Source organism: Oncorhynchus clarkii, chromosome 27, assembly GCF_045791955.1.
Source record: "Oncorhynchus clarkii lewisi isolate Uvic-CL-2024 chromosome 27, UVic_Ocla_1.0, whole genome shotgun sequence".
Taxonomy (NCBI): Eukaryota; Metazoa; Chordata; class Actinopteri; order Salmoniformes; family Salmonidae; genus Oncorhynchus; species Oncorhynchus clarkii.
The window spans coordinates 39,415,538-39,434,697 of record NC_092173.1 but is presented as its reverse complement, the minus strand read 5'-3'; the positions used below and the strand labels follow the sequence as shown (position 1 = coordinate 39,434,697).

The 19,160-nt window shown below is 43.1% G+C and overlaps 1 protein-coding gene and 1 pseudogene across 1 annotated transcript; both read left to right on the top strand.

The window, feature by feature from the left end:
* Positions 1-3,219: 3,219 nt before the first annotated feature.
* LOC139385784 (vomeronasal type-2 receptor 1-like) lies at positions 3,220-6,601 on the top strand (annotated as a pseudogene).
* Positions 6,602-9,554: 2,953 nt separating this feature from the next.
* LOC139385783 (Fc receptor-like protein 5) lies at positions 9,555-18,458 on the top strand. The gene is made up of 8 exons (XM_071131034.1): positions 9,555-9,597; positions 14,987-15,022; positions 15,932-16,216; positions 16,405-16,731; positions 16,812-17,102; positions 17,220-17,471; positions 17,721-17,834; positions 18,391-18,458. Exons 1-8 carry the CDS (start codon positions 9,555-9,557, stop codon positions 18,456-18,458), a joined length of 1,416 nt encoding a protein of 471 aa, XP_070987135.1.
* Positions 18,459-19,160: the final 702 nt, after the last annotated feature.

Sequence of the window (19,160 nt, the reverse complement as noted above, 5' to 3'; positions counted from 1 at the left end):
TTAGCAGAAAACCGGAGGTCAACCTCTGTCCAGTGAAGTCCACAAAGCATATTGCATGTACAGTAAGACAGTTACATGACCCACAGCGTGGTCAAGGAGGTTCATGTTTCTGACATTTTCAGACCACTGAACTACTATTGCTGTAGAACCACAGAGTTACCACAAGTCGAAAGGAAACAGGAGCTGCCTCCACTATTTCAGCACCATTCAACATCAAATAACCTCCGATTAGTCTCATACAGTGACGAAAGATACCCCAAACATGTAGTCCAATCAACGTTAGCTAAATGTGTGTGTGCAAGTAGAAAAACATGTCGACTCACTCTACTTGTAGAGAAACAACTCCTCTCTTTCATATTGATGAAATAGTCTCTCACTCTGTCATACAGTACAGGCTTTTATATTTTGTTGTCCCAGGCTACTTGGCTAAAATGATTACTCGCTAGTTTAACTTCCATTCATGGGCAACGTTAGCTAGTTAACATTAGACTTCTATATCTAACTACCGTACATATTGACCTTCCATCCTCTCAGGCCGGGGACACAACAAGGATATGAATTAATGATTGGATCAAAATCGCTGTTGTAATCATTGGCCAGTATGGAGAATGAAGTAAAACCACAAGTCCAAATCCCTACCTACATCCATAGCTAATTTAGGAAAGGGACAGTTTTAGCTAGCTAGCCACCAGAGGACGAGATGCAACAAATCAAGTTTTTCTGTCAATGACGTATGCACTCATTGGGTGACGGCAAATCCAAACGGACTTCCCTTGACATGTTTTGTTGTTCGTACGCCAGGACCGTTCAGTTGAGCTCGCGCAGTTTAGCTCAACTCTGTTTGGCAAATTTTGTTTACTTTTTTTTTTTGGTCAAGGGAGGCCAGATGCTCGCTGGCTTCCCTTGAATTAAATGCTACAGGCGGCAACAATGTCATACTCGTTTGGACCAGGCAGCATCAGATAGATGGCCTACACCTGCATTGCTTGCTGTTTGTGGTTTTAGGCTGGGTTTCTGTACAGCACTTTATGACACCAGCTGATGTAAGGGCTTTATAAATACATTTGATTGATTGATTGACGTAGAGAGACAGAGGGGCGCTGTTTCGCTCGCTCGGATGCTTTCTCCTGTGAGACACAGAGACAAAATCAATTATGTTATGTTTTTATTTTTGAGTTGCAAACCACCAGAACAAAGAGTCTCACACTCCAAACATAAACTCCCAGCAATCTACTGGGCATTCACCAACGTTTCAGCATCACCTACCTTCTTCAGGGTTTATTTTTGGGTTGGTCATTTTTTGGGGGAGGAAGCATTGCTTCCCTTGGCATCCATACATGCCACTGCTCATCACGAGTGACTGTAGAACCTTTTTACGTGCCTTGGGGTTGGAGAGGTCATGAGAGTTCAATTTCCATTGCCTCTTCAGTCTACATCCGTATAGCCTACTCGCCAGCTGGTTAGGATAGTAGATGTGATAGTCTAGATTTACAGAGAGGCCTAACACACCATGCAGCTCTCTAGGACCCAGGTTGGAGACTATTGGTTATGACGATACATTTTCAGAACAAAAAATATGCCCTGCTTATGTAAGCCTATTTCATGAAATATGGATTGTAATGGTGTACGTTTCATTACAATAAATTATACATTTGGGTTAAATTACTGTCAGGAGTCAACACGTGAAGCCACCTGTTTGTGCAAACCGAGCACCGCCAGCGATCCTATCCCATGGGCGTCTCCACTGCTGGAGGTTCAGGTGTTTCTCTCCTCTCCCGGATGATTGAAAGACAAGTGTCGACAAGCTCAGACTCACAACAGCGAAAGACCCAGAGGATGTTTCGGAATAAACAATTACAGTATCCGATGTTGATTATTGAGCAATGGGCCAATGTCCCATGAGCGCTCATCCGCGTCGCCACATGCTATTGCCAATTAAATCGTAGCCTTGAGGCGCTTTGTGCTGTCATTAACACGAATACACACCGACATTCACATGCCAGGGAATTTACTGCTTCTGACTAATTTACTATATGTATTTTTGATTTGCCAGTTCATTGCGCATTGCCCTTCACACAATGTTATTTACTATTCTACTGTCATTGACTCCTTAATTTAAAACTATAATTTTGATTACAAGCCATAAAAAATTCTAAACCCTATAGGCTATTTTAAAGTAAAGCAATGCGCACAAAATATATTAAAACCCTACGGTGCATATAGCCTGTACTCTGCTCAATTCTTAGTTATTATTTTTATTATACAAATTAAAACAAAATTATGGCCATTTATTTCATTTACCATAGTCAATCATTTCCACAATCTATAAACCTTTACGGTCCTGTTTATCTCACGTCTCTGTGAGGAGGCTGTTTTGTGAGGTTGTTTTGTGCGACATTGCTCATTTCATCCCCTGAGATTTGGCAACGGTACCTGTTGTGGATGCTGTTCCTTCAGAGTCTATCACTGTGAACACATTATACCACACATTCACATCATGATGTTACTGGATTCAATTTTTAAAAAAAACGGTTACTCTGTAGATTATGTGCTTTTCTCCACTTTTGCGAGTCCAACTGTAAACGGAAGGCCAAGTATAACCTGAGCGGGTACAAGAACGTGGAGAAGAAAACGGTTGTTGTGGGAGGGATGTTTCCCGTTCACCACAGCCTCAACAGATACCAACACCTCCCCGGTGCCGGTATCCCTGGGATGCGAGGGGTGAGTAAATGTAATGTCATGGGATGCAATTATTACTCGGGAGTTTAAGGCAGTGAAACTAGAGAAATGGAGAGAATGAAGTTGTCAATGTGGGATTTCATTAATTGTATTATAATAAATTAGCCCTATTGTGTTTTCAAAAATTATTTGAATACAATTTAGAAACAGAACGTTATAGAATTGCTTCTCTACTGAGTCGCCTCCTTCTGTCAAGGTCTTGCTCCCTCATCCAATCTGTGACTCAACAATCACCCATCCCTTCAGCCCCTTGGACCTGTCCTCTTATATTAGCCAATAAACTAAGCGATGATGATGATTTGGGCTTGTCTATCTGAGAAGGTACATATTGATCTTTGTCGCCCTCAAGTGGCAGTTTAATGCAATGTTATGCATTGCAGGTACTACTCGAGATTACTTAAAAGTAATGTCAGGATTTTACTACTACTACTACTATTACTATTTACCAACATCATCATCACTTCTCATCCAGGTTTGACGATGCTCTTCGCCATTGATGAGTTTAACAAGCAGACAGATCTTCTCCCTGATACAGACCTGGGCTATGTCATCTATGACTCCTGCGTCACCATCTCCAAGGCTTTGGAGGGCACCCTCACCTACCTGACAGGGCAGGACAAGGCCGTGCCCAAGTAACGCTGTGGCCGCTCTGGTGGGGGTTGGGGGGGTTAGACCTGTCTAGCCTCCACATACGGGGACTCTACTATTTCCACCAGGTATCTACATATCCTCATTTATACATGTACTATCCTCTTCACTACAGCTCCTATATCTACCTACCTACCTAGGTGCAGTGTGGCCTAATCTAGTGGGCTTTTTCCTTTCCCTCCCCTCCCCTCTCCTCTCCTCTTCACTACAGCTCCTATATCTACCTACCTAGGTGCAGTGTGGCCTAATCTAGTGGGCTTTTTCCTCTCCCTCCTTCTCTCCTCTCTCTGTCCTCTGCTCTCTTCTGCGCTCTCTCCTCTCTCTCCTCCCCCCTCTCTCTCTTCTGTTCTCTCTCCTCTCTCTCCTCCCCTCTCCTCTGCTCTCTTCTCTGCTCTCTCCTCCCCCTCTCCTCTGCTCTCTCTTCCCCCTCTCCTCTGCTCTCTCTTCCCCCTCTCCTCTGCTCTCTCTTCCCCCTCTCCTTTGCTCTCTTCCCTCTGTCCTTGTCTCTAGGCGAGTTCCTCGTTGTCCTGCTCTGTGTTGGAAAGTAAGTTTCAGTTCCCCACCCTTTGATGACAATTCCTAACTCCGTCTACCAGTCAATGACCTGCCTGGTGCTGCACTTCAGCTGGACCTGGGTGGGAACCATCGCCGCGGACGACGACTATGGGAAGTATGGCATCAAGGCCTTCAAGGAACAGGTGGATGAGGCTGAGGTCTGCATCTCCTTCTCTGAGACCCTGCCCAAGGTGACCGGTTTCCATTACAACACGCCTCTCAATGTCTCTCTCTCCACAGTATGTCTCTCTCTTTCTGTCTCTCTCTTTCTGTGTCTGCTTCTCTTCTCTCTCGCTTTTCCTCTCTCTCCGTCAGTTTGCTTGCACCATAAACAAGTTAACAGTTTGCTTGTACCATAAACAGGTTAACAGTTTGCTTGTACCATAAACAGGTTTTAACAGTTTGCTTGTACCATAAACAGGTTAACAGTTTGCTTGTACCATAAACAGGTTAATAAAGTGTTGGAACCTCCTGTGCAGGTGAGCTCTCCAGAGGACTTCCAGCGTATTGTGGAGTCGTTGTGATGTTCTCCTCTGAAGTGGACCTGCGCCCTGTGATCCAGGAGCTGGTCCAACACAATGTCACCAACCGCACCTGGATCGCCAGCGTGGCCTGGGTCACCTCCGCACTCAACCAGCCTGGGGTGAGGGGTCAACTAGGGGTTAGGGTTCAACCTGGGGGCACAGGTACCATAGAATTAGTCAGCAGAGTGACCGTTTTATATTCAAAGCAATGTTCCCTGATTTGTTGGGTGTTGTTAGTGTGATGATGTGGGGTTTTCTGTGTCCAGGTGAGTTCAGTGCTGGGTGGTACTCTGTAATTCGGCCTCCAACGTCACCTGCTAAACACAACCCCTATGATAATACGCTCACTGAGGAATTCTGGGAAATGGCCTACAACTGCACACTGGACTATGGCCAGGCTCTGAGGCTGGCGAAAGAAATGGCCAGGGCAACATTAGGACAACACAACCCTTTCCAGGGCAGTCAGAGGGGAACCTGAGGGGCTGTATTGGGGCAGACGTCCCTGGAGAATCTTTATGATACCTACTCTGACGTGACCCAGCTACACCTCACATACAGGTAGATATGGTGATACCTACTCTGACGTGACCCAGCTACACCTCACATACAGGTAGATATGATGATACCTACTCTGACGTGACCCAGCTACACCTCACATACAGGTAGATATGGTGATACCTACTCTGACGTGACCCAGCTACACCTCACATACAGGTAGATATGGTGATACCTACTCTGACGTGACCCAGCTACACCTCACATACAGGTAGATATGATGATACCTACTCTGACGTGACCCAGCTACACCTCACATACAGGTAGATATGGTGATACCTACTCTGACGTGACCCAGCTACACCTCACATACAGGTAGATATGGTGATACCTACTCTGACGTGACCCAGCTACACCTCACATACAGGTAGATATGGTGATACCTACTCTGACGTGACCCAGCTACACCTCACATACAGGTAGATATGGTGATACCTACTCTGACGTGACCCAGCTACACCTCACATACAGGTAGATATGATGATACCTACTCTGACGTGACCCAGCTACACCTCACATACAGGTAGATATGATGATACCTACTCTGACGTGACCCTGCTACACCTCACATACAGGTAGATATGGTGATACCTACTCTGACGTGACCCAGCTACACCTCACATACAGGTAGATATGGTGATACCTACTCTGACGTGACCCTGCTACACCTCACATACAGGTAGATATGATGATACCTACTCTGACGTGACCCAGCTACACCTCACATACAGGTAGATATGGTGATACCTACTCTGACGTGACCCAGCTACACCTCACATACAGGTAGATATGGTGATACCTACTCTGACGTGACCCAGCTACACCTCACATACAGGTAGATATGGTGATACCTACTCTGACGTGACCCAGCTACACCTCACATACAGGTAGATATGATGATACCTACTCTGACGTGACCCAGCTACACCTCACATACAGGTAGATATGGTGATACCTACTCTGACGTGACCCAGCTACACCTCACATACAGGTAGATATGGTGATACCTACTCTGACGTGACCCAGCTACACCTCACATACAGGTAGATATGGTGATACCTACTCTGACGTGACCCAGCTACACCTCACATACAGGTAGATATGGTGATACCTACTCTGACGTGACCCAGCTACACCTCACATACAGGTAGATATGATGATTGTCATGCATTGCAGTGTGTAAAAGGCTGTGTCTACTGTGGCCCATGCCATGCATAACATGGAGATCTCTGAGCCTTGCCAGGGGCCCTTCAACAACAGCTGTGCTGATGTCACCAGCATTGAGCCTTGACAGGTGTGTGTGTGTGTGTGTGTGTGTGCGCTCATCTCAGTTGTAACTGCTGTATGTTTTAATATTGTCCATCTTCTCCTTTCTCCTCTAGTTGATGTACTACCTGAGGAACGTGTAGTTTGACGTCTCCCACACCAAAGAACCTTTATTCTTCCAGAACGGCTACTATGACATCATTAACTTGCAAGTGAATGGTGACGGTAAGATCGCCTACTTGACGATTGGCCAGTTCAACAGCACAGCAGCCCCAGAGGCCATGATGACCATCAACAAGGCATCCATAGTGTGAGATACTGAGGATACAGACAGGGATGTGTGTACCCTGTCTGTCTGACAATCTCCCTCCCTCCTTCCCTGTCCGTCTGTCTGACATTCTCCCTCCCTCCTTCCCTGTCCGTCTGTCAGACATTCTCCCTCCCTCCTTCCCTGTCCGTCTGTCAGACAATCTCCCTCCCTCCTTCCCTGTCCGTCTGTCAGACAATCTCCCTCCCTCCTTCCCTGTCCGTCTGTCAGACAATCTCCCTCCCTCCTTCCCTGTCCGTCTGTCAGACAATCTCCCTCCCTCCTTCCCTGTCCGTCTGTCAGACAATCTCCCTCCCTCCTTCCCTGTCCGTCTGTCAGACAATCTCCCTCCCTCCTTCCCTGTCCGTCTGTCAGACAATCTCCCTCCCTCCTTCCCTGTCCGTCTGTCAGACAATCTCCCTCCCTCCTTCCCTGTCCGTCTGTCAGACAGTCTCCCTCCCTCCTTCCCTGTCAGACAGTCTCCCTCCCCTCCCCTGTCCGTCTGTCAGACAGTCTCCGTCCGTCCGTCCCTCCCTGTTTGGGTGGATTCCACAAGTGCTAGCTGGCTGTACTACAGACACCTGTCGTCCTCCTGGGAAAGACTCATTGTTATCTTTTCTTAAAACAACTGGTTGGAGTAAAGAGCCAACCTGGATACTAAGGAGATCCTGAGGGAAATCGACGAGTACCAACAGCTTTACGCTATGGAGGAACAACATACTCCTTTATGGAAAGATACGACCACCTCACAAAATAACTTTAACCCGACCAAAAAAAGAAAACACGATGAATCTACAGACATGGATGATTTACTTACCGTTGAAGTAGAGGTTAGTGCTCTGGCTGGAATACATGCAACACTGGAAACGTTGTGTGAGGAGGTAACAGGGCTGAGGGGGAGTTTGGAGTTTAGCCAGAGTGAAATTCTCACGCTCCAAGGAGAGAACAAGACACTCACACCAAGGTAAAAATCCACGATTCCAACATTGTCAACTCAGGGAAAACAGGGTGATGAAAGAGTCGCTACTAGACAAAGTTGTAGCATGCGTGAAAATATATTTTGTCCCCGGGATTCCTGAGGACGCATCCAATAATCTAGAGGCCGCGATCAGAGAATTCATGCAATCCACCTTGAAACTTCCTATAGAGACTGTAAACAAGGTAGCTTTCCACCGAGTACACAGACTTGGAGCTCAGAGCGACAAGACCAAGGGTCCCTGACCGATCATCGCAAAATTTGAACACTATGGGATATGAACACACACATACTCAATTACATGCTCACTTACATACAGACACCTAATCTCGCTCTCTTCTCTCCCTCTCTATTATCAAACTGTTTTAGAATTGAATATGTTTGTCTCTATGTATTTGTCTACAAGTTTATATATGTTTACAACAAGCAAGGGGAAGATATCAGAATAGGGGCATTGGGGAATAATAACATAATGTACAGAATACATTTGTACTGAAGTGAAGCTGTGTCTGGAGTAATGCAAGGCCTCTTTCATGATCATGTGAAACGTCAATTGCTATGGAAATGCTGAGAAGTGTTTTTCAATTATGTAATTATGATTAAACTTTGACGGTGATACGATATGGATTACAATTATCATCATGAATATTAAGGCTATAAGCACTACATGTTACACAGACACTCAACCATGCAAATTGGCAGAGTTATTATTTATTTGGACAGCACACATTATAGTCTTACTCTTATACACATATATCTTGTCTCAATTTTCTAACATCTGTATCATTCGCTCACAGGCAAACAGGCAACGGAATAAAATAAACATTGCTGGAACCTATTTCTTGAATTCTAAATATCAGACATTTGATGCTCTAGTTTTGACCGTCATATTACCTCTGATGGCAGTAACTTTACAAGCACTAATTATGGTCAAATTAGCCTGAGAATAGTATCTAGTTATGGTAAGGGGTGAAATAAGTATAGCCAGTTATAATTGTAACGGTTTAGCAGATTGTAAAAAAATAAGTCTTTACGTGGCTAAAAGAAAAGGAATATAACATGTACTGTTTACAGGAAACTCACTCTACATCCTTGATGAAGTTGTTTACAGGAAACTCACTCTACATCCTGAGATGAAGTTGTTTACAGGAAACTCACTCTACATCCTGAGATGAAGTTGTTTACAGGAAACTCACTCTACATCCTGAGATGAAGTTGTTTACAGGAAACTCACTCTACATCCTTAGATGAAGTTGTTTACAGGAAACTCACTCTACATCCTTAGATGAAGTTGTTTACAGGAAACTCACTCTACATCCTTAGATGAAGTTCTGTGGAAAAAAGGAATGGGGTGGTGAAATAATTTGTCATGGACAAAGGAACTCAAAAGGTGTGATGATATTAATTAAAAATGTCGATCTGAATGTGCAAATAGTCAGGAATAATTTGCAAGGAAGGTGAATATTTAATCTATATGGTCCAAATTGGGATGATCCATACTCCATGATCAGGAAGATTCACTAAATACCGCCCTATGGGACTCCCAATCACAGCCGGATGCGATACAGCCCGGATGCAGTGCCTTAGACCACTGCGCCACTCGGGAGCTTAAAGGTGTGTTACCAGTGCCTATTATTCATTTGACTTTAAGTTACTTTCTTGACTTGGGCGTCGGGTGGCAGGTAGGTAAGCTAAAGGTGGCGATCAATGATTTCTGCACAGGATGACATATGGGACGCTATGTTGAAGCCACCATGCCTCCATCTTGTCACTCCCCCACCAAAATATTGCATTTATATTAATGTCGACATTAGTTTTAGCCATGTTTATTCTATTAGACACCTTAATGCGTACTTTTAAATGTATATTGTGTAAAACAAAATGAAGTATACTTTTGAGATGAATGTTACTGTCCCCATTAAAACAAAAAATACTTAAATAAATGCAATTGTCCTTGAAACACTGTAGAATTCCATGTATTCCTATGGAGGACTGCTCCTACTGGGGCGAGCCAATAGAGTACCACAGTATGAGTCATAATACCCATAAAACCTAGCGGTCAGAGAGATTTACACCGTTATCAAAACGTCACGCCAGGGTAAGCCTACACAAAACACAGCCCTTATTTTAAGTGTTTATAAAAATCCACCATGGGAAAAATCTATGGCGGAAAAACGATTGGATCCATTTCGCTGCTAGGCTTTATGGGTATTATAACTCATATTCCGGGGCTCTATATGGCCAACCATGACTTCAGTCTCTCAATGGCCAATACATAGCATCAGCAATCATACCCACAGGAATGAAAAAATGATATATATATATATATATATCTCAGTGCCTTCTGAAAGTTCAGACCTCTTGACATTTTGTTACGTTTGCCTTATTCTAAAATAGATTATTCATTAGATTTTTTTTGTTACACAATGACAAAGCAAAAACAGGTTTAGACATTGTTGCAAATGTATTAAAAAGAAAACACAAAGACCTTTAATACATAAATATTCACTCTTTGCTATGAGACTCAAATTGAGCTCAGGTGCATCCTGTTTCCATTTAACATCCTTGATGTTGCTACAACTTGGAGTCCACCTGTGGTAAATTCAATTGATTGGACATGGTTTTGGAAAGGCACACACCTGTCAATATAATGAAAGGCAACTAAAATGTGCAGTTTTGTCACACAACACCACAATGTCTCAAGTTGAGGGAGCGTGCAATTGGCATGCTGACTGGAGGAATGTCCACCGGAGAATTGAATGTTCATTACTCTACCATAAGCCGCCTCCAACATTGTTTTATAGAATTTGGCAGTACTTCCAACTGGCCTCAACCACAGACCACGTGTAACCATGCCAGCCTATGACCAACCATGACTGCAACCCTGCCCAGTCATGTGAAATCCATAGATTAGGGCCTAATTAATTTATTTCAATTGACTGATTTCCTTCCTTTTTACTGAAAGTTCATATTTTTTCATTAAATGGCAAAAGTAGTGCACTGGACCTTTACCAGTCCTGTATTGCCAGTCCTGTATTGCCAGTCCTGTATTGCCAGTCCTGTATTGCCAGTCCTGTATTAGCAGACCTTTACTAGTCCTGTATTAGCAGACCAATATAGCAGTGTGTTGTGCGGGCAACAACTAAAAATCTGAGGGGACATTCTGCCCATAGACTTGCCAAGAGAGGGTGGAGCTCCTCAAGGTTGTTCGTGTCTGGCATGTCTTCTCAACATATGGAACCAGAACTTAATTGATTAGTTAGACTTCAGTCCTGGGTTAGTGCAAGTGAACAGCAAACCTGTTTTTTCTTTAAACAACCTCCCCCCCCCGTGACTTGTATGTACTGACATGTAACAGAGACATGTTTTTTTAAATGTACATTGTAAAGTGTTATGTAATCTCTTTCATGTGTCGGACCCCAGTAAGACTAGCTGTCATTGGTTAATGGAGGATCCTAATAAATCAGGACTAGTCCCAGTTTTTCCATCTAGGCTACACTTTGAGCCAATCATATTTTAAAGGGGCAATCAGTCACAACATCCATTTGAGCCAATCATATTTTAACATCCATTTGAGCCAATCATATTTTAAAGGGGCCTTCCGTCACAACATCCATTTGAGCCAATCATATTTTAAAGGGGCAATCCGTCACAACATCCATTTGAGCCAATCATATTTTAAAGGGGCCATCCGTCACAACATCCATTTGAGCCAATCATATTTTAACATCCATTTGAGCCAATCATATTTTAAAGGGGCCATCAGTCACAACATCCATTTGAGCCAATCATATTTTATTAAATGGGCCATCAGTCACAACATCCATTTGAGCCAATCATATTTTAACATCCATTTGAGCCAATCATATTTTAAAGGGGCCATCCGTCACAACATCCATTTGAGCCAATCATATTTTAAAGGGGCCTTCCGTCACAACATCCATTTGAGCCAATCATATTTTAAAGGGGCAATCCGTCACAACATCCATTTGAGCCAATCATATTTTAAAGGGGCCATCCGTCACAACATCCATTTGAGCCAATCATATTTTAAAGGGGCCATCCGTCACAACATCCATTTGAGCCAATCATATTTTAAAGGGGCCATCCGTCACAACATCCATTTGAGCCAATCATATTTTAAAGGGGCAATCCGTCACAACATCCATTTTACTTACGCACCCATTGAGTCTTGAAGAATGACTTATGGTCTTAGTACAACTATCATACCCTGGCAGAACCCAGAATATATTCAAAGTAAAACACTTAACACCAACAGTTAAAACTATAATTTATCTATCATGATCCACCCTACGTATGAATAAGTGGTTCCTTTCGCCCTCAGCTTTATACCAAATCAGGTGTGGAGGACACGGTTTCTACTGCTGATTGCAACTAATGGCCTCTGAACAATGTATCACAACTCAGAGCCAGAGGACTAATGGGAAAACAAAGGTCATTATGTAGAGAAAAATGTAATGATTGTTATAGCACAGTAAAATAAAGATGCTGAAGACATTGGTTTTAGTAATCATTTCCAGCAATAGCAAACATCAATGCAGGTTGTGTACGCTTTTGTTGTAGGGCAGAACACCCAATTAGTTCCTAACAGGTCAACAGGCAAAGTTTAAATTGAGAATCCTGTAAATAAACATTGAGTTACAAGTTGTAAAAAATGTTTAACAATCGTTGTTACAATAGTCAGAGACAAATGTGACACTTAAGATAAAACTGGTCTCCTGATTTGAAGCAAGTAAAGCAAATGTAGCAAGCTAGCAGAAACATGCTAAACAAGTTAACGTGAGCCAAGAAATTTAGCAAACTCCCACATACACATGTAGAATTAATAAAAATAGAGCTAGCTGTCAAACACACAAGTTATTTAACATTTGTGTCATAGAAATGTCAGGTTGAATAGCTATAGGAACTTAAAGGGACGGACCGTTTTGCTAAGCTAAATCATCACACAGGGACCGTTTTGCTAAGCTAAATCATCACACAGGGACCGTTTTGCTAAGCTAAATCATAACACACAGGGACCGTTTTGCTAAGCTAAATCATCACACACAGGGACCGTTTTGCTAAGCTAAATCATAACACACAGGGACCGTTTTGCTAAGCTAAATCATCACACAGGGACCGTTTTGCTAAGCTAAATCATCACACAGGGACCGTTTTACTAAGCTAAATCATCACACAGGGACAGTTTTGCTAAGCTAAATCATAACAGGGACAGTTTTGCTAAACTAAATCATAACACAGGGACAGTTTTGCTAAGCTAAATCATAACACACAGGGACAGTTTTGCTAAGCTAAATCATAACACACAGGGACAGTTTTGCTAAGCTAAATCATAACACAGGGACAGTTTTGCTAAGCTAAATCATAACAGGGACAGTTTGCTTCAAATCAGGAGAAAAGTTACATCTTAGAAACACATTTATCTGACAAACAATGACCACCACATCACAACTTTTAACCCAATTCTATTTCAAGAGTCTCAATTCAAACCTCTGCCATGTTTAAAAAAGAAGAAGAAGTGTGCATCATAGACTGCACCCATAGACTTTCTAAACACAGGTTTGTTCCATCACAAACCAGGTTCTACCTTTAGAATCAAAAGGTAACTAGACTATCAATCTGCACTCATTTAAGACCATTGACATATGGGGAAGTTTAGGAATGGCCTGATGGAGGTTAGAGTTGAAGTTAAAATGCATTAAGGCAAATAGGAACATTAGGGTAACAAGGATACAGTGTTGGGAAGTAGTGGAATGCAACTAATACCTTAAATGTCAGTGATTTTCAGTTGAACTGAAATCATAATCAAGGAACTGTTTCCCCAGTAGTTGATTACTTTGCCATGTAGCCAACTACTAGGACACCTTCCAACAAAAACAGTGAAACAGCCCAATCAGACCTGCCCAATTCATTAAACATTAAACATGTTTAGTAGACTAAAGGAGACATTAACATGTCACCCTAAAATAATCTGTTCTCACAATTTGTGATTTATGACACTTCAGATTTACACCGCCACCCCCACACACACAGTAGTTTGGATGTAGAGAACTACTTTTTCAAAGTAACCAAGTCAGTTTAACTTCTTCCAGTGTGAAGTAATTGGTAATCTTGGTAAACTATTTGCCAACACCGCAAGGATGTGGTGGTCTGGAAGGGAGACACAAGGGAAACATTAGGAACATGTAAAAGTTAGACAGGAAAGTCGTGCCAGGTGAGTAACTACAAATTAAGGAGAGCAAAACATAAAGAGGGACCAACTGAGGACATGGGTAGCATATGCTATGGCTACAGGGCAGCACATGGTAGGCACTTCACGTCCCGGTACAATGTAGCCTCCCAAAGGCATCACCAATCAAAACTATACTAACGTATAGGAAGGAGCATACTGCTTATAAAGGGACCTGAAAGGAAAGTTGATTAGTGAGTGGGAACAGGTGTGGAGGGAAGGGGCGTGGTCTGGTGTAATTGGAAGCAATTGGGAGTCCTGTTAGAGTGCCCTGACCTTTCACAACACTTATGCTGTCAAGCAGGATAGCATGGAGCACGTCTCACTCTGGGGAATTCTTTGTGAGTACTGTGTGCTTGCTTGTGCTTGTGCGTCCAGTAAATCTAAATCAATGTAATCTCCATTGCAGTGTCAACAACTGTTTTTTTTGTTTTAACAAAAGTGAGTTAAACGTAATATAGAGACCAATCCTTAACTCAGATGTAGCCTACATGACAGGCAGGCTCTTACAATGGCTGTACTCTGTCCTTGGACCAAAAAAAAGGATGCTAGGGTTGAATTATCAATATTGGCGCAAGCATTTGTGCATAGGGGTCTTCTGGGATTGGAACATTTAAAATTAATGACATACAGGCTGTCCAATGATTCTTGAAGAATAGGCTATAACTTATAATGGCCTCATGAGCTTAGTTCAACTGTTATACCCAATCAGAGCCCATAATATTGTTTTTCTCCATTGTTTGTTTGTAAACAAGGTAAATGTCAACAATCAATTAATCAAATTATTGGGAAAAAAGTTAGATTTTGTCAATGTTACGAAGATGGGAAAACAAGCTGCCCTTGAAACAGTCTTGATATGTTTGTCAAAAGAGCGATCAGGGTCCAGAGTAACGCTGAGGTCCTTCCGTTTGGTTTGAGACGACTGTACAACTATCAAGATTAATTGTCAGATCAAACCTGCAGATCATTTGTATCTCATGCATGGTCAGTCCCTGCAGCCATGGCTTTGTCTATGAATTTGAGGTGTTACATTTCTCCATCCCCGAGTTGTTAATTAAAATGTTTTTGATGTTTATCAAATCCCGGATTGCCCCTTTAATTGCTGCGGTTGGGTTGTTATGTGATAGTGTGACGTAATGGGTTTTCTTTCTCTGTGTGTGTTTTAGTGCTGAGTGCTCTCACCTGCTATGAACAAAGCCAAGGTGAGTCCCATTCTTCTCTCCACACCAGTAGACAAAATGAAGACACACCCCAGTAGACAACATGAAGACGCACCCCAGTAGACAACATGAAGACACTCCCCAGTAGACAAAATGAAGACACTCCCCAGTAGACAAAATGAAGACACTCCCCAATAGACAAAATGAAGACACCACTCCCCAGTAGACAAAATGAAGACACCACTCCCCAGTAGACAAAATGAAGACACCACTCCCCAGTAGACAACATGAAGACACCACTCCCCAGTAGACAACATGAAGACACCACTCCCCAGTAGACAACATGAAGACACCACTCCCCAGTAGACAACATGAAGACACCACTCCCCAGTAGACAACATGAAGACACCACTCCCCAGTAGACAACATGAAGACACCACTCCCCAGTAGACAACATGAAGACACCACTCCCCAGTAGACAACATGAAGACACCACTCCCCAGTAGACAACATGAAGACACCACTCCCCAGTAGACAACATGAAGACACCACTCCCCAGTAGACAACATGAAGACACCACTCCCCAGTAGACAACATGAAGACACCACTCCCCAGTAGACAACATGAAGACACACCAGTAACATTTCCTATTTACTTCTGGACATTGTCTTCACGAGAGAGAGAAAAAACTAAGACATTTGGTCACTAAAAATACATCTAAAATACTATTGAATTGTATTTTTATCAGAATACATTCTGACCATAACATGATCAATTAAACAATTAACTATAAATAACATTTAAGTGCATTTTATTTGTGAGCTCACATCACGTAGCTACTCAATGTGTTCAGTTAGTTTTTATGGTTTGATTAATGATCATAACTGGTTTGTGTGTTGTAAAGTAAGACTGTTTGTGTTACATTGATGCTTATTTTCTCTGTTTGTCCAGAGCCGCCCAGAGCTGTTTTAACTCTGCAGCCTAAACGGACACCGACGGGGATATACCAAGGAGAGACCGTCACTCTCCGATGTGACATACAGGACGACGGAGTCACTGACTGGGAGTACCGGTGGTACAGAGGTCTCAACGGCCTCGTTCACTCCTCTAGTCAGAATGAATACAGTCTCGGTCCTGTTGAACCGTCTCATAATGGTGTCTACAGCTGTATGGGAGTACGGAGGAGTAACTCCCAGAAGTCCAGCATCAGTGACGACGTCACACTCACCGTGTCATGTGAGTGTGTATGTCTGCGTTGTTGAGAGAGAAGTGGTAAGGTAATATTACATGTCGTGTTAGAACATGAGAATGGCTTCATAAGTGACTTCAATATGAATGTTTGGTGACTATTCAAGTATAAAATATATATTTTTAAACTGTAACAACAGATCACTGTGGTACAAATGATCTCCCCTCCACTTCAGGGATGGTTTCTCCTCACATGACCATGTCTCCTTCATGGTGGGCGAATGCTGGAGACTCAGTAACGCTGAGCTGTGAGGTTGGAGATTCGTATACAGGCTGGAGGTTCTCCTGGTACAAGGCTGTACCCTACAGGGAAGGGTTCCCCTCTTATCCAGACAAGGACTTCTTTCCAGAGCTGCTACCGGACAGTGACGGAGGGGCTGGAGGCTCCTACTCTCTCAGCCTGGTTGGTCTGAGTCACAGAGAGAGATATGTGTGTAGAGCTGAGAGAGGAGACCCAGTCTATTACACACACTTCAGTGAACTCAAGTTTCTCTGGGTAGAAGGTGAGTCACTCTTTCTCTGTGTCACAGTCTGCACCCTGACCTCAGTCTCATCTCTCTCCCTGTATTTCTGTGTGTTTCAGGTCAGTCTCCTTCAGCCTCTCTGACTGTCAGTCCCAACAGAGTTCAGTTTTTTTACAATGAGTCTGTCTCGCTGGGGTGTGCTGTGCAGGGGGACTCTAATAGATGGAGAGTGAAGAGGTACTTACGATGGGAAGAACCCAAAGTATTGGAGTGTCCTACTGACTGGGGATCAGTGACAGGATCCACGTGCATCTTCACAACTACAGATGTCTGGTCAGACACTGGCGTGTACTGGTGTGAGTCTGAGTCGGGAGAGTACAGTAATGCCGTCAACATCACAGTGACCCTTAGTAAGTCTAACCCTTTAATAAGATGAATTATACCCCAGCATCCACCAATGATATGATGAGTTGTTTCTTCAGTCTCATAGACTGTAACTGTACTGTACTGTGATTGGTGCTGTACAGAGGGTGTGGCCCTGGAAAGCCCTGCCCTTCCTGTGACTGAGGGAGATTCTGTGACTCTACGCTGCAGATATCAGGGGTCCCCATCAAACCTCAGTGCCGAGTTTCATAAATGGATGGACAATGGCTACCTCACTAAGACTGAGCTAACAGGAGAGATGACCATCCCTGCAGCAACACAGTCAGATGAAGGATGGTACCGGTGTAAACAACTAGACCAGGGAGAATCACATGGGAGCTGGGTGTCTGTGAGAGGTGAGAAATAAATGCACCTTTTAGTGTTTGTATGTTATTTCTAAGGGGTGTGTGTGTCTGTATACACAGTGTGTCAGTTTGTATGACCAGTAGATCTCAATTCCTCTCCCCCTCTTCCTCATCTCCATCTCTCGCTCTCACTCTCCATCTCTCACTCTCCATCCTCTCGCGCTCCATCTCTGTCTCCTCCATCCATCCATCTGTCTCTCTCTCTCTCTCTCCTCCATCCATCGCTCTCTCGCTCTCTAGCTCCAGACCCAGTGTGGTCCATCTCTTTGCTCATTCTGCTGTGTAGTTTACTGGTGGTTTCTATCTTCCTGCTGGTGACCATTGCACTGGTGGTGAAATGCTGTAAGGCTCGAGGTAAGAACCAGTACACGGCGTACAGAGGTAACCCCAGTACACGGCGTACAGGGGTAACCCCAGTACACGGCGTACAGGGGTAACCCCTGTATGAACTAATACATCAACTAATATCAATAATCCGTTCAACATAGTAACTAATACAAGTTTTAGCTTTAATACAAGATATTACCCCTGTACCCACGGCGTACAGAGGTAACCCCTGTACCCACGGCGTACAGAGGTAACCCCTGTATCCACGGCGTACAGAGGTAACCCCTGTACCCACAGACACTCCATCTCAGGCTGCTTTAATTATTGTCTAAAACTTGTATTAGTTACTATGTTGAACGGATTATTGATATTTGAGTCATTTAGCAGACGCTCTTATCCAGAGAGACTTACAGGAGCAATTAGGGTTAAGTGCCTTGCTCAAAGGCACATCGACATATTCTTCATCAAATTGGCTCATGGATTTGTTTTGGGCCCAACGCTCTTAACCACTAGACTACTACTTCATATCTGTTACCTGGGTACATACCATTCATTCCTCATGGTTTATTTCTGTGTTCAGCAGCTCGATCAAGAGACAAGAGAAATGACAGAAACACCACTGACCAAGTCATCAGTATTGAATTACCATGAGAGATGGAGGGGGGGGGGGCTGACCAAGTGTTCAATATGTATGTTCGAGCTTTGAGTAAGACATTTTATTTTTTATATATGAATGTGGACATGCAGTATTTGATTGATTTTCAATGACCGAGAGAGATATGAGATGAAGGGTAGACACAAAGCAGGGCTAGGTGCCAGCATTCGTATCCACGCAGCATGGGAATACGTTGTGATGGTAACCAGGAAAACTACTGTACTCCCTCGCCCTTGTAGTTTTTCAACTTTTGTCATTTTTTTAATGGGCAAAAACTAAATAAAATGCATCTGGTAGAAGTATATTCATCCACAACCACATTTATTTTACATTTATCTTAAATGCGTTTTTGTGAATTTGATGAGATTAGCTTGAGGCCCATTCAGTACACATGGGACATGATTGGACAGTTATGGGGAAGTTACTTTCACACTGGATTGGTTATGTGCCACAAGCCATCCTCAGCCACACGTAACACCTTTTCTATTATTTTTAGTCATTTTTTTATTTTTAAATTTAATTGATTGGCTTCTTTTACTAAATATTCAGGCTGTAGGTCTTTCCATTATACTATAACATAGGCCTGCAAAACTGTAAAATGTTGTAAAATCTATTTGTCTTAAATATCAGTCTAAATGGATTGGCAACTTTTCTTGGTTTTAATGTACGTTTGTTTTAGAGTGACAGGAGCTGTGGAA

What these genes read in the sequence shown, in the direction of transcription:
- LOC139385783 (XM_071131034.1), top strand. Translation starts at nt 9,555, where the DNA reads ATGGAGGACTGCTCCTACTGGGGCGAGCCAATAGAGTACCACA. An exon ending in CAACATCACAGTGACCCTTA is followed by an intron (nt 17,103 to 17,219) that starts GTAAGTCTAACC and finishes GGTGCTGTACAG; the next exon opens with AGGGTGTGGCCCTGGAAAGC. An exon ending in GAGCTGGGTGTCTGTGAGAG is followed by an intron (nt 17,472 to 17,720) that starts GTGAGAAATAAA and finishes CTCGCTCTCTAG; the next exon opens with CTCCAGACCCAGTGTGGTCC.